The 14,292-nt window shown below is 62.1% G+C and overlaps 1 protein-coding gene across 4 annotated transcripts in view; it reads right to left on the bottom strand.

Moving 5' to 3' along the window:
- Positions 1-278: 278 nt before the first annotated feature.
- PWP2 (PWP2 small subunit processome component) overlaps positions 279-14,292 on the bottom strand; it is a 16,511-nt gene continuing 2,497 nt past the window's right edge. For 2 of the 4 annotated variants that reach the window (XM_019625049.1, XM_019625047.1), the window contains exons 3-21: positions 13,240-13,334; positions 12,770-12,869; positions 11,881-12,024; positions 10,956-11,091; positions 10,472-10,701; positions 9,960-10,103; positions 9,347-9,417; positions 8,860-8,996; positions 8,204-8,352; positions 7,869-8,016; positions 7,481-7,631; positions 6,454-6,634; positions 5,250-5,397; positions 4,769-4,877; positions 3,639-3,704; positions 2,520-2,738; positions 2,232-2,382; positions 2,015-2,089; positions 279-806 (exon numbers count right to left, since the gene is read on the bottom strand). In XM_019625049.1, coding sequence (XP_019480594.1) covers positions 638-806; positions 2,015-2,089; positions 2,232-2,382; positions 2,520-2,738; positions 3,639-3,704; positions 4,769-4,877; positions 5,250-5,397; positions 6,454-6,634; positions 7,481-7,631; positions 7,869-8,016; positions 8,204-8,352; positions 8,860-8,996; positions 9,347-9,417; positions 9,960-10,103; positions 10,472-10,701; positions 10,956-11,091; positions 11,881-12,024; positions 12,770-12,869; positions 13,240-13,334 — 2,623 coding nt within the window. In that variant the 3' untranslated portion in view covers positions 279-637. The remainder of the gene's footprint in view (positions 807-2,014; positions 2,090-2,231; positions 2,383-2,519; positions 2,739-3,638; positions 3,705-4,768; positions 4,878-5,249; positions 5,398-6,453; positions 6,635-7,480; positions 7,632-7,868; positions 8,017-8,203; positions 8,353-8,859; positions 8,997-9,346; positions 9,418-9,959; positions 10,104-10,471; positions 10,702-10,955; positions 11,092-11,880; positions 12,025-12,769; positions 12,870-13,239; positions 13,335-14,292) is intronic. The other 2 variants (XM_019625050.1, XM_019625051.1) reach the window with 1 other exon arrangement.

The raw sequence follows: 14,292 nt of genomic DNA, 5'->3' as shown, positions 1-14,292 counted from the left end.
CTCAGTGACCATTCCTGGGGGGCACCGCAGAACGGAGCTGCCCGTGCTGCCACAGGTCTGAGTGAGCGAGCTCCCTAGGAGGCCACCCAGTCCCAACCCCAGGGCTCCTGTGCGAGCGACTCTCTCCAAGATCAGTCAAGCAGATGCTCACCTGCCCCTGGCACAGAGGGGCCATTGGGTGGGGGCCCTGATCCCCCTGCATGACAATCACACTCAGGAAAAAATGTTTAATTCCCAGTTTAGACTGAAGTCATATTTACATGTTAGAAAACACCATCTTTTTCAGTTTTATCAAAACTTTATATTAAAAATATAAAAACTTTCATACAAAGTTTGAATCTATAAATAAGAAGCCATCGGCCTCTCTGAAAGGCGTTCTCAATAGCAGATGCTCAGCATTTCTTTATTCACACTGTGGGGTCTTGACCGCAAGCCAAGCCCGTGCTGGCCGGCCTGGTCAGCTCGCTCTGCACGGTGCTGCCGCCGCGATGGTCCTTGCAGGAAGAGCAAGTCCTCGGCGACAGCGGTGCCACAGCTCTCCAGATTGCCCTCCACTCACTTCCTGGGCCCAGGCAGCTGTGGTTCCATCTCTTCCGGGATCGTCACCGAAATGAGTGGCGTTGCAACGCAGCCAGCTCTACATCAGCAGCCCCTCTGCGTCCGTGTCCCCGTCCCCTGCCCCGAGCAGGTGCAGACTGTCGTCGTCCTCCTCCTCCTCACTCCCCGGCGGTTCCGAGGGGCGCTTCATGCCCCGCTGCCTGGACATGGCCAGAGCGTACTGCATGTTGTAGCGGTTCCAGTCACAGCTGTGAAGTGCACAGCAGGCACGTGGGTGGGTGCGGCCAGTGTTTTCCACTCCACTGAGAACCCTGGCTCGCCCAGTACCCACCACCTTCCCTGTGACCTGAGAAAAACCAGCCAGGGCTGCATGAGCCCCTCCTGCCCCACGTCTCCTCCTCTGTCCCTGCCCCTGGGGACCCAGTGACTTCCTGACCCAGCCCAGGACCCGACCCGGATGGCTTCACCAGTCAGTCCCACCAGACACCTGAGGAAGCACCAGTGTTTCAGAGCAGACAGGGACATTCATTTCCTACGTTATCAGAACAAAGAAAAACTCCACAAGCGTTTCAACGTAGGAGACCCCCGGTGAGGACGAGAGGAACAGAGCACACCTCCACAGGAAATCTCAGACAGACTCGAGGTCTGGCAGCACAGCCGCAGCACCCCCCAAACCAGTACCCAGCTGCCAGCTGTATCCCGACATCAGCATAAACCCGACACAATGAAGTCCAGGAACAACGCGTTCACATGAACCTCAAGGCCTGGACTCGATCTGACCGGAGGCACCGGCCTATGGGACGGCTCTGAGTCCGGAAGCATCCGCAAGGGGAAGGCTCTCCCCAGGGGCGGCGGTCAGCGCAGCCAGGTCACTCGGCAAGGAAAGCCTCAGGGAGGAAGGGCTGGTTCTAGGCTCGGAAAGGCTGAGGACACGGGACAGAGGACCCCGGGACCCCAGGTGCAGACGCAGGCCTCTGCCTGTGGGCACTAGGCAGACACGACAGGCAGTGTGTCACCCTCAGTACGAAGCTGGGGCGCCTGGCACTGGTCCTGACAGCACCTCGGACCCCACCTCTCTCCACTAGCCCAGGCGACGGCAGGGAGAGAGGACTCCCCCAGGAGAGGAAGCTGTGAGGCCTTCCCGGGAGGGGCCAGAGGGTGCACGAACCATAAAGAAACCGCCCGGGGACGGGGACGAAGCTCCTCCACTAGTCTAACTGCAGTGAGCCCTCGGTGAGTGATTTGTTTCAACTCCAGGCCGCACCTGACGCTGGCCAAACTCAAGTCCCACTGCGGGGCAGCCAGGCAGCTCTAGGGACCAGCAGCGAGAAAACAAGCACCCACAATGCCAGCACCTTCCATCCCCAAGCCAGACGCCACAGGGAGCAACCCTGGTGTGCAGCCAGGTGGCGTGGTGCCCCCCACCCTGCCCACTGAGCACGCCGGGGACACGTACAGTTTGGAGACGGCGTCCAAGTGCCGCTGGACGCTCTTCTGCAGGAACTGAATGGCTGGCAGCAGCTTCCCTGCCCTGGAAAAGAGATGCCCTGAGTGCTGCGCGTGCGTGTAAAGGCCCCACTTCGTGCCACTCTGCCTGTGAGCTGCCCTTCTGTCCACAATGACCAGTTGATCACGACACGGGCATCACAGACGCACAGGGCAGCGCACCGTACCTGGTCTTCAGCTTCTGCCCGTGCACCAGGAGCACCTTCTGAGTCCATAGAAGGTAGAACTCTAGGTGGTGAGACGCTTCAAAGGATGAAGCCAAAAATTCAAGCATTTTGTCCACGTACAAGTCAGGCAGGGAAGAGCTGATAACTTCAACTGCAAGAGGAGAAGGAAGCCCAGGCTCACTGTAAAGAACTCGCACCGGAAGGGAAGCTGAGGGCGGCTCGTGCCGGCGTGTGTCCCCTGCGGCCGGAGAGCCCTGCCACCCGCCCACCTGCCCGCCAGGCGCTCACTGTCGTCTGGGGGCACCGACTCCAGGGCCTCCTGCAGCAGCTTCCTCTCGTTCAGCCGGAAGGCCATGAGCAGCGCCCTGGTGAAGTCACGCTGGCGCAGGGCCGCCCGGATCCGCCCAGGGGTGACGCTGGTGTCCAGCTCGAAGGGGTCGAAGAGCAGCTGGGCATCCAGGGAGTAGACGAGGAGCCCCTCGGTGGTGGTGGCCGCCCAGCAGCGCCCTGTGAGATGAAGTCACACGGCTCCTCAGGTGCTAAACACACTCCCATGGTCCCCGACGCAGCCACACGGGAAGGAGCACGGGGACGCCTTCGTCCTGCTCCTGCCGCAGCTACCAGGTCCTCTCAGGAAGGAGTGCCCAGGTCGTTGGCACACGTCCTCCCCGCCTGGCGTGTACCAGGCAGGTCCAGCAAACCTTCCTGTTGAGGGGGCGCAGACACTTCCGACCCGCAGGCCATGTGGTCCAGGCAGCACCATCTCAACTCCACTGCGGTGCCAGGACAAAACGCACCAACCGGCTGGAGGAGCTGGTCTGTAAACCTTTCCTCACAAAGCCAGGGCGTCACCGAACCTCCCCCCAGCCAGTCTGCACCCCTGGCTCACAGCTGTACAACGTCACGTGCTACTCTGGTCCTGACTGCTCCTGTCACTCAGTCTGCTGGAGGGTGTCAGCCATTGACCCAAAGACAAACCATCTGGTCTGCAGACAGCACACACCCACTGGCCCCGGGCCCTGGGAGCACTGACTCCCACCCACTGCAGCCCCTCAGAGACGGTCTGCCAGACACTCTCGATGGTGGGGGCAGGGCGGGGGAGCAAGGCACTTGGGGGGCAGACCAGCAGGCAGCCCCCAGGACAGGCCCAACTGGTACATGTGAAGTGCGTTCAGGGCAGGTACCCGCTTGCCTATTTCCAAGCCCGGCCTGTCTGAAGTCACAGCTTTCAGAACCGTCCTCCAGAGTGGACAAAGACGACCATGTCTTACCCAAGGGGGACGGTGCAGCCCAGAGCCAGCCAGAAGCTCCGAGACCCACCTCGTCCCCAGGAGCAGAGGTGACAGGCCCGTCGTGCACACTGTGGCCCCCATGCCCACCCCACCCCTTCCAGCACTTGGAGCTCACCCGTGGGAGAGAAGCGGAGTGAAGTCACCCTGATTTCAGGTTTGAAGTGACGAGAGCTCATGTCACCTGGAAATCAAAGGAACCACTCTCAGGTATAGGGCAGGGCAGCCCTTGCCACTCACCCAACGAGGGAGGGCCACTGGGGCCACTTCACTGGCCGGGGGTGGCTGTGGGCCATCACGAGTGGCCCTCGCGCCCTGTTCGCAGACGCAGCAGGTGAGCCCTGTGCCCGGGCCTCAGATGTGCCTTCACAGGTGCCGCCGGCCTCCATGTTGGAGCCCTTGGAGTGGACGTGCCCGTGGGCTTCCGGCCTCGCGGGCAGATGGCTCATTTCTCTGGGGAAGAGGCCTCCGCCCAGCCCAGGGCTGCCAGGCAGGGTGGTTCCCACCCCTCCCGCCATGCAGTGCAGCTGCTTCACAACTGCACACAGCAGCTCTGGAGTGCAGGCCCGTCCTCCCGGGTCTGTGTCGTCATGTGCGTCCTTTCTGGCACTTACTGTTAAGTTAGCTTTTCAAAGGGGAACACATTCCCAGGGTATGAAATTCAGTGACACTAAGGTGACCTGTGAGAAGTCAGTCTTCTCGCTGCCCGGCCCCAGCCACCTGGAGCCCTAGCTGGAGCAGGTTCTGTGTGTGCCCCCAGAAATACGTTGCTGGGGGCTTTGAGCCTCGGGACAACCAATGTGGGGCTGGGTCTGTGTGGGTCCTGCAGACCCCGGGCCTCTCCATGTTCAATACCAACAGCAACCCACCCGCCAAGTTGTGACAATTACATGTCCCCAGACGGGAGGAGGGCCACTGCTCTAACACTGAGGACTAGGGAGCACGCTCCCAGTGGGGGTCTCGTGGACGCACACAGCACAGGCAGCTGGCCACGGGGTGCAGGGAGCACTAAGGACCCGCACCAGCTCTGTCGTCCTCCCCTCATCCCCAGCCAGCGGCTAAGGTGCTCCGGCTCCCTGAGCACATGGCGGGCCTCAGGTGCCCGGGAGTGGGCATGAGCCAGGGCTGCAATGAGGTGGCAGGAGGGTCAGCCGCCGCAGCACCGTGCCATGTGTGGGTTTCCTGGCTGTCCTCAAACCTCAAGTGTCCGCCCATGGCCACAGGGGACATGAGGGGCCTTCTGCTCACCTCTCTTGACGCCCGGCAACGGTATTGCGACTCCTTTTTCCTCCCCAGCGTCTTGATCAATTAGCGCCAGGTTGCCAAACTCTGTCATTTTCCTTCGGTTCAAAAATTCCTAGAAAAGCGAAACCCCGGAAGTCGTCTTGCTGTCAGGGGTGAGCAGGGCACGTCTCCCCGCTTTGCTCATGTGCATTCACAATGAAGGAAACCCAGCCCTGTCTGGAGCACGCACAGGACACACGGACCCCGAGAAAGAGGGGCGTGCATGGGGGACATCTGCCAACACGTGGCAGCTGGTCCCGCAGGCTACCCATCTGCGAGGCCCATCCTGGCCGCCCGTCCTCAGGCAATGCTGAGGACACGGTCCTGCAGAAACCCTTAGGCGGGGCGGACTGGGAGCTCCATGCGCTCACAGTGTGACCCAGCCCCACCCGGGGTCCTGACAGCCCCGCGGAGCTGGAGCTTTGGAGCCCCGGCGCGCACCCACCTCCATGGCATCCAGAGACAGGTTGCAAGAGATCTCGAACTTCTTCCTCAGGATCTGCTCCCTGACATGGTAGATGCACACGAACTTGGACATCCCTCCGGCCAGGATGCTCTGGCCGTCCGCGGAGTAGCACAGAGTGGTGAAGGCCCTGAAGCGGGGGACGGCGGCTTAGTCACCACTCAGGGCCTTCAGACGCGTGGTCCTCCCACCCTGGTGCCCCGCCTCCCCCACGGGCCCCTGAACCTGCAGTTAACAACGTCCGGTGCCCGCTCCGAGGCAACAGCACGCCCACGTGGGGGTGTGGACTGCAGCCTCCCGTGGGTACCACCTCCACACAGAAGGACTGCCTGGCTCATCAGAGCAGGTCCTTGTTGAAGTCAGAATGAAAAGGCGGCCGCCTTCCCAGTGGCCACTCGCAGGGCCAGAAACCAGGCACCTGCTGTCCTGCTGGCTTACAGGACTTGAGACAGTGACCGTGGATCCGACAGTGGATTCTTAGATATGACACCAAAAGCACAAGCAACAGAAGAAAAAATAGACCAACGGGATTCTTCAAAATGAAAAACCCTTGTGCTTCAAAAGACACCAACAAGGAAGTGAAAACAACCCACAGAACAGGGAAGATAGCTGCAGCTCACAAAATGACAGGGTCTCCTATCTTGAACACATGGAGAGCTTTCGCACCTCAACGACAAACAGACACCCCAATTAAAACAGGCAAATGCTCTGGAGACCCGCTTCTCCAAAGGCCACATTCAAATGGCCAGTCTGCCCCCGAGCTGCTCATGGACGTCGGCACTCGGCAGATGCAAATCAGAGCCGCGGAGCCCGCCTCACACCCCCCGGGAACGGCTGTAACTTCAAACAGCAGACAGTTAAGGAGTGGGGTGACAATGGGGGATCTGGGAACCCTCCACCCTGCTGTGGGCATGAGAAACGGCACGGCCTCCTTGGAAAAGTCTGGTGGTTGTCCAGGGAGTAAAAGTCACCCTATAGTCACCCAGCAACTCGTCTCCTAGGGACAGGCCTAAGGGAACTGACCAGAGGCGTCCACAGCCCATCCTCGAATGCTGCTCAGAGCAGCAGCGATCACAGTCCGCGGCGTGCGGGGACACTGCACCCTCCTAGCCCGCGCACACCCACCATGGCTTCGCGTCTCCTCTGAGAGGCAGGGCCCCCGCCCCGCGCCCGCCGAGGCACTCACTTGCCCTTGGCCGAGTGCTTCGCGGTGATCTTGTCCAGCTCCTTTCTGCCCGTCTTGAGGTCGTGCCTGCCCTCGATGGAGCCCGTCTGCACGGCGTTCTCGGGGTCCCAGAAGGTGATCTGTGAGTTCAGCGTGGCCACAGCCAGCTCTGCACCGTCGGGGCGGAAGGTCACAGCCAGAGCTGGAAAGAGGTGCAGAATCAGGGCCTGAGGAAGACCCTGGGCTCCTGCGGACGGGCCACAGCCTCGCTTCTCCTCATCACCAGCTCAGAGAGGCTCCGGGCCCCAGCAGCAACAGCTCAGAGCCACGTGCTGCATGTGCAGGCGGCCCTAACAGCCTCAGAGAGCAAGGGGGTGGGAGGGGCCGCAGGATGGGCACGGGCGGGACTGAGCAGGGGCCAGCCTGGTGGGAGGCGCGTCACAGAGGTCACGGCAAAGGTTCTGACAGAAGTGCAGGACAGGCTGGACACAGACTGAGTGGAGGTGGAGGCCAGTGTGGCAGCCTCACAAAGACAGGGTGCTGGCTGCTAAAAGCCTGACCCAGAGTCAGGGGTGTGCGGGGAGGGTGGCAGGAAGCAGAGAACCCCACAGAGACCTGTGAGTCCCGTGGCTGGCAAACGTGTTCAGTCTTCGCTGTGACCAATGAACTCTGCTGCCATGGCGAAGAGCAACCCCGATGAGACACCCACACTCGGCCCGGCTGTGCACCAGGAAACCACTCACAAACCAGGCGGCAGGGCCCACCCAGCCTGCCCGTGGGCCCTCCCACACCCACCGCTTCTCAAACAGCGGCGAGCCCACTGGCGAGCGCGAAGCGGCGGGAAGCTGCAGCCTGGGCCCCAGCTGCTCTCCTTCCCCTTCTCCCCAGCCGACACCGGTGACATGACCGGCAGCCAACCCTGAGAGCCGCGGGGTCCTTGGGGACCCTGGGTTTACATCCAAACACACAGCCACGACAGGTGGGACCAGCACGAGGCCAGGCCTTCCCTGGGTCACGACTTCCACTCCCATCCCACCATGCAGCTTACCGTCGGACGTCAGGGCCAGCGACTCTGTGGTTCTCCAGCTGTCCACCATGTCCCACAGACGCACTGTCCTGTCCCAGGAGGCGCTAGCCAGGACCGACTTCATCGGGTTAAAGCACAGACCGCTGATGGGCCCCTCGTGGCCAGACAAGACCTACAGCGGTTCAGAGGTTTAAGCTGGGAGAGCCCTGGCCGGGGCCCCCGAGTGGCAGAGGCTGGGAGATGAGGGGAGGGGAGGGGAGGCCAGGCCAGAAAACGCCGTCAGCAGTGAGCTCCGTCCGCTCGCTCCCTCAGGTCAGTCGGAGGAGCCCTACCTGCGGGTGGCGTGGGCCCCCCACCCCGACCCCGGCCGGCCCCGTCTAGAGCGGCTCCCGGGACAAGCGGCCCTCACCTCAAGCAGCCTGCCGGTCTGCATGGACCAGATGAAGATCTCAAAGGAGTCCTGGGCCCCCGCGGAAACGATCTCCCCGCTCGAGTCCACCGCCACACAGGAGAACTGGGTGGGCCGCGGGGACGTGAAGGTGCGGAAGTTCCGGTACCTGCCGGGAAGGGAGAAGCGGTTGGCATTGCTGCCCGAGGCCCCAACCCTCGTGCGTTCCCGGAGCTTCACCCCCAGCCTGTCTACACCACTTGCTTCCGAACCAGCCTGGAGCCCTCAGCCTCCCTCTCACAGCCCGGCACAGAGGGACAACCTGCTCGGAGCCACAGTCTGAGCAGAAAGGTCACCTGTGAAGGTCAAAGGCCCTCACGGTCCCGTCCATGGAAGAGGTCACAATGACGTAGCCGGTGGCGGTGAAGGTCACGCCAGTGACCCCGCTCGAGTGCTCCGTAAAAGTGATGAAGCAGAAGCCGCTGAGCGTGTTCCACACCTTGACCTGCAGTGGGCAGCAGAGGGCGGGCGGGACACGGCTTGGGATCAAACGCACGCACGCACGCACGCGCAGCCCCAACCAGGAACCCCCAACACGCATGCACAAACCCCGTGTGGGCACCGAGGCCTGGAGCAGCTGCCTGCCCTGTGTGTCCTTCTGCTGGCAATGAGGAAGGGCTGGGCATTGTGGGGGGCCCTGTGTCACCCCAAGAGGTGCAGTAAGCACCCACCGGCATCAGAGGGCAGTGGCTGGCACCGCAGACCCGTCAGCCAAGCAGCTGCATGTCTAGAGCACCCTGAGCCACAAACAGGGACATCCAAACCCTCTCCCTCAGACCCAGGGAAGCATGTAAACATCTTCAGCCCAAACAAGGCGAGGTGTACCTGTGACCTCTAGGCGACCCCACAGTAGGGCCTGGCAGGGTCCCCAGCGCCCCAGCCAGCAGGACAGGCCAGGACCCCAGAGCTCCTCCCACGCAGGCCACGTCCCCTCGCCGCTGCCCAGCCCCACCTTGCCGTCGTCCCCGCCGGTGACGATGTACTGCCCGTCGGGGGAGTAGGCCAGGGACACCATGCTGTTGAAGTGGCCCTGTTGCTTGAGCACGTAGGACTCGCTCTGCCACTCCCACACCAGCAGCTGGCCCAGGCCTGCGGGACACACGGGCCGGGTGCTGGGACCTGCTCACCACACCGACTGCCCGAGACGCCAGTGGGCCTGGGCGGCCCTGACTTGTGCTGGCACCATGACCGCCTGCCCCTGCTCTGCGGGAGGAGTCACAGGGGCAGTGTGGCCCCGCCATGCAGGCCCCGGCTGCAGCCCGCCAGGGAAGCCGGGGTTCTGAAGTCTCACTGACCGGTCCTTCTCACACAAGCCACCCGCTGACCTGCTCTGCTCACACAGGCCCCTGAAGGCACCGCCCAGGGCCCAGGTGGGACCACAGGCCAGCCTCCCAGGGCAGCACCATCTTGTTCTCACACAACCCGGCAGGAAGACAGACCTGAGCAGCCTAAGGCAATCCAGTCCCCAGAGGTGTTGACGGCGATAGATTCGATCCTCTGATCCGAGACGCTGCAGAGAGCAGGACCGGGTGAGCTCAGGAAGAGCCTCCTGTCCCCACCCTTAGGGTGGCCGGGCGAGCGAGGACAGGGCCGGGTCCTCTGGCCTACCTGTCTCTCCCCAACCCTTTCTACGAACTCCACACATTTAGAGCATCAGAAAACCCAGTGATGCCCTGCGTTCAAAGCCCTGAGCTTGTCATTTTGTGAAACCAATGTTTTGATTTTCTCTATGTTCCCAAGATACAGGACAGAAGGGAAAAACCAAAATGAAAAATAAAAACGATGTGACCCATACGTGGGACCGAAGCCCATGGGAGGGGACGGCATGTCCGAGATGGGGACGAGGACAGCAACACCTGAGTCCCCTCCAGTCCACCTCCCACCTGGCCAGGACAAAGGTGAGGGAGAACAGGTGTCAGGAAGCCATGTATGCGGCCACCCGGGGCTCCTAGGCCACTCTAGGGCCCGTGGTCAGGGCAGGCACAGCACAGCGTCTGCCTGCTCCCCTGCCAGCGCACGAAACCACACCTGCCACAGAGCAGAGGTGCCCACCTCAGGGAGTGGATGAGATTGAACTCCGGGAGCTCGTGAAGGTGGAAGATTCCAGAGGCAAAACCAGTGACCAGGAGGTGGGTCTTCCTGTGATACGCTGCGGCTGTCAGGTTGTTAAAGTCACCTTCTTTATTGAAAAAGTACCTAAGTACACGGGGACAACGGAGTTGTGGGGGGACCAGAGAGCCAGGCTGGCATCAGGCAGGCCTGGGACCGCAGACCACAGGCCCTCGCTCCATGCCAGGCACCGGCCAGGGCAGCCTGACCGCACTGCCGCCTGTGCCTCTGGGGACGACTCCCCAGTTCCTCGCGCCCACCGCTCTCCTCTCCTGAAGCGTCCTGACCCCGCGCTCAGGACCCAAAACACCTCAGCTGGTCCCCAGGGATAAGCCCGGAGACGCGGCCTCGTCCTGTGCCTCCGGGTCCTCACCCAAGACCTCCCATCCGGATCCCTCTGTGGCCACAACCCAACCCGAGGGCGCGAGGCCTGCACTCTGCGGCAGGGGACCTACTTGGCCAGCCGGGAGTATTTCACTTTGCCCTGCTGCTCCCCTGCGGTCGGCGTGGCTTTCCCTCGGATGGTGGCCTCCCGCTCGCCCTCGCCCTCGCCCTCGGCCTCGTCCTCCTCCTCCCTCTGCAGCAGGTCCGCCTTCCAGCCAGTGGGGGCTTTCAGCCGCAGGCCCTCAGGGGGTGTGTCACACTGCCACACACACAGGGCTCCGTCCTGGCTGAGCGTGTACAACTGCGAAGAAGGGTAGCACATGGGTGGGCGTGGGTCACCCTGACCCCCAGCCCACACCGACCACAGGCAGCCGTGACAAGAACCCTGTCTTAGCCTCATCCGTTCCGCCAAAGCCTGGCCCTGTGCACCGGGAGAGGCTGCCAGCGGGTGCCCACAGCCATGGCTGATTTCCCAGCTGACCGGGAGGACCTCCAGGAGGGCCCAGCACCCCACGCGCAGCCATGACCCAGGACGCTGTGGGACCAGGGACGTACGTCCAGACTGCTGGATTCAAAGAAGCAGGCCACGATGGCGTCCTTGTGTCCCCCCAGCGCGTAGTAGATGAGGTTGTCCCAGCGCTCGGCCCCGAACACCCACGTGGACATGTCTTTGCTCCCGACTGCAAAGCACCTGCACAGCGGAAACACAGCTCGTGTCTAGGACTCCCACTGGGCGCCACCCAAGCCCAGGGTGACGGGCGGGGACGGGTCAGCGGCACTAGCTGCTTCCATCTGTGCGTCTCCTGGGACCAAGAGCCTCAGCAGACATACGTCACTGTCCCTTACGGAGGCACGATGATGGTGGCAGTGGGGGTGGGGGGCAGAGCCAACCACCTGGGGAGCCTGCTCCTCCGGCCTCCCTGACCCGCCTTGCCGAAGAGGCAGGAAGGCTCAGCCTTGGGACAGCCCACCCCTGCTCCACAGAGTCCCCCAGGGTGGGGTGACACACTGCCCGGGGGCCGCACCCCCGCCGCTGTGGCCCAGCGTTCATGAGAACAGCTGGTCCCACGTACAGAGCAGCAGCCACCGCCAGCCTCCTCCACCCCCGCACACAGAACACAGGGCAGCTGAGAAAACAGCGGCAGCTCTCAGGTGCCTTTTGGGACGATTTGGGACAATTAAAAAAGCACCCCCGCTGGGAGAAGCCCACCAACATGCTCACTGATCACAGCCCTCTAGACATTTGGTGGCACAAACTCGGCCACAACGCACTGGCCAGAGCGTTCCTCCTCAGGGCCCAGATTCTGCTCCCGGTCTCAGCAACCAGGGCCACGCAGTGTGGACCTAACTGAACCAGAGCTCTCCCTGCACCCAGCCCCCTCGAGGCTCAGGAAGGCCTTTCAGATGGAGACTTCGGGTGCCACAAGGGCCAGCAGGCGCGCTCTGACAGTCGTCCCTGACAGCCCCTCCCAGGACTCACCGCGAGTCATCTGTCCAGTCGATACACGTGGTCTCATCGTAGGGACCAAAGTAGGTTTTGTCGAGGACAAATGCGTTGAATTCTCGCTTCCTCCCTGGGGCGTGGTACATCTGAGCAAGATTGCCTTTTGTGATGACGAATTTTCTGCAGCAGGAACGGGAGCCATCAGCTTTCAACACCAGGGCGTCCTGAGGCCAGCTCAGGGCCTCTGGGAAGATGGCGCACCTCTGAGGCCAGGTTCTCACGAAGGCCTGCCTCTGCTTGGCCCCAAGGGTACCCAGGCGGAAGGAGGACGCGTGCCGAGTCAGGGAAGAAGTGACCCACCCTGCGGGCCCGGAGGACAGGCCCCTCAGGCGCTCCCGCCAGCCCGGTCTCCAAGGCCAGGACAAGCCCAGGCAGCCCCAGGCGGAACTGAAAAGATGCCACCAACCCTGGTGACAGGCACCAAGGGACGGCCACTGCCTCAGATGCCGCTCTGGGGTTTGTGAGTGTGGACGTGGGTGGGGGATCACGGCTGAAACCCAGAGCTGTCCCCTCCACGGCACATCCGAGTGGGCCCAGGTTGGAGCAACCTGGAAACAGCCCCCTTTCCCTCAGGCCTTGACCCTGCCCCCCACAACACCAGCCTCACTGTGACTGCCGAGTCGGGAGCTGCTTCACAGCCCCGCTGTCTGGAGGCCGTGAGACCCACTGTGGGCCACGCCAGACCTGGAGCGAGGCAGGGAGGGGCCGTGCCTGTGCCACCCTGCAGGAGCCTGGACGGTTCAGGGACCGTCTGGACCGGCCACCATGAGGCACTGACATGGGCTCCCCCCAGTGACACCCACCAGGTCCACACAAGCCAGCTCCAGCCCTCGACAGCACCCCGTCCTGAGCCAACGGGCCGCACCTGCCATCAGGAGAGAAGGAGACGCTGTGCACAGAGCCCTTGAAGTGGAAGTGGTGCAGCACGGACCTGCAGACCAGGCTGACCAGCAGCGCGTTGCCCCCTGCAGGGAGGGAGGGAGGGAGAGAGGCGATCGCATTCGCCCCACACACAGCTGAGACGAACGCACCGAGGTTCGCTGTCCACTGCCGCAGCAGAGCTCCGGAAAGCGCCCCCACCCACCACACACGAAGTCCCGCTCCCCCTTGAGGCCCAGGGCACACAGCCAGGGAGAAACCCAGGCACGTCCACCCACCCCCACACACCCGGGCCCCAGACGTGGAAGCAACGGGAGAGGGAACCGTGCAGGCCTAGACCCACAGCAGGACTGAGTCGGCCTCATGTCACCCTGACACCCACACCCGCCACCCCATCCAGTGCCACCAGTCACCACCCTACACCACTGTCTCTCATCTCTGGGCTGAGGAGGTCACCTTCATCAACGACAATGGCGAGGCGGCCGTCCGGGGACAGCCCCACACACTTGATGTTGTACCGCGTGGCCAGGGGCAGCGTGTTGGACTTGTTGCTGAGAGACAAAAACCAGAGCTGAGCAGCTGGTGTCATGGCGTCAGGCGGGGAGGCTGGGACCACGAGCCCGCCTGCCCCCACATGCCCCTCCTGTCCCCTGGAGCCCCGGGGCCAGACTCGTCACTAATCCTCGCTCCCTGCTGAAGGGGAAGGAAACCAGCCGATGGTCCTGGACGAAGTTCTGGAAAGCTTATTAACAAGCTTAAAAACAGGCTTTGGATGCGGCAATTTTGCTTCTAGGGCTGCATCGCAGGAGGACTGGCACGAGAGAGAGCGCCGGAAGCAAGCTAACTGCGCAGCGGGAGGGACTGACCACAAGGGCAGCACGTCCATGTAAAACTTTTTACAGAAATAGGAAAATGCGCAAAAATAGAAAAATAAGTAATGTTAAAGACAAGCAACCATTGGGATAGAGTCTAATTTTGTTATTTTATTTCCCAATCTTTCTGGAATGAATGTGTGACTGTTATTCTCGAGAGCCCCTCTCAGATGTCATTCAAACAAAACAGTGACAGTAAGGACCACACCAGCAGCCAGCCCTGGGCACGACCCACACAGGCACCACTCTTGGGCACATTAGCAAAGGACTTGCAGAGAAGGCTAGTGCTATTGTCCCATTTTACTGACAGAAAAACTGAGGCCCGCAGAGGAGGGCAGAAACCCAGGCAGCCTCTGTGGCAGGAGGATCTTGCCCGGGCCACACAAGTCTGGGAGGTGGTGACAGCCCGTTCAGTCCCCCCTTAAGAAAGGGATGCAGCCTTGGCTGGCCGAGTGGCTCAGCTGGTTAAGAGTTGGCTTAAGAGCGCGAGCTCTGAGCAACAGGGCCGCCGGTTCAATTCCCACATGGGCCAGTGACGCTGTGCCCGAGCTGAGCTGCTGCTGAACTGCCAACAGGTGGCAGGATGGCTCAGCTGGTGAGAGCACGTGCTCCTAACAAGAAGACTGCCTGTTCGATG

Source organism: Hipposideros armiger, unplaced genomic scaffold (assembly GCF_001890085.2).
Source record: "Hipposideros armiger isolate ML-2016 unplaced genomic scaffold, ASM189008v1 scaffold_612, whole genome shotgun sequence".
Classification (NCBI taxonomy): domain Eukaryota; kingdom Metazoa; phylum Chordata; class Mammalia; order Chiroptera; family Hipposideridae; genus Hipposideros; species Hipposideros armiger.
The sequence above is the reverse complement of the archived record's forward strand: the minus strand, read 5'-3'. Positions and strand labels throughout refer to the sequence as shown.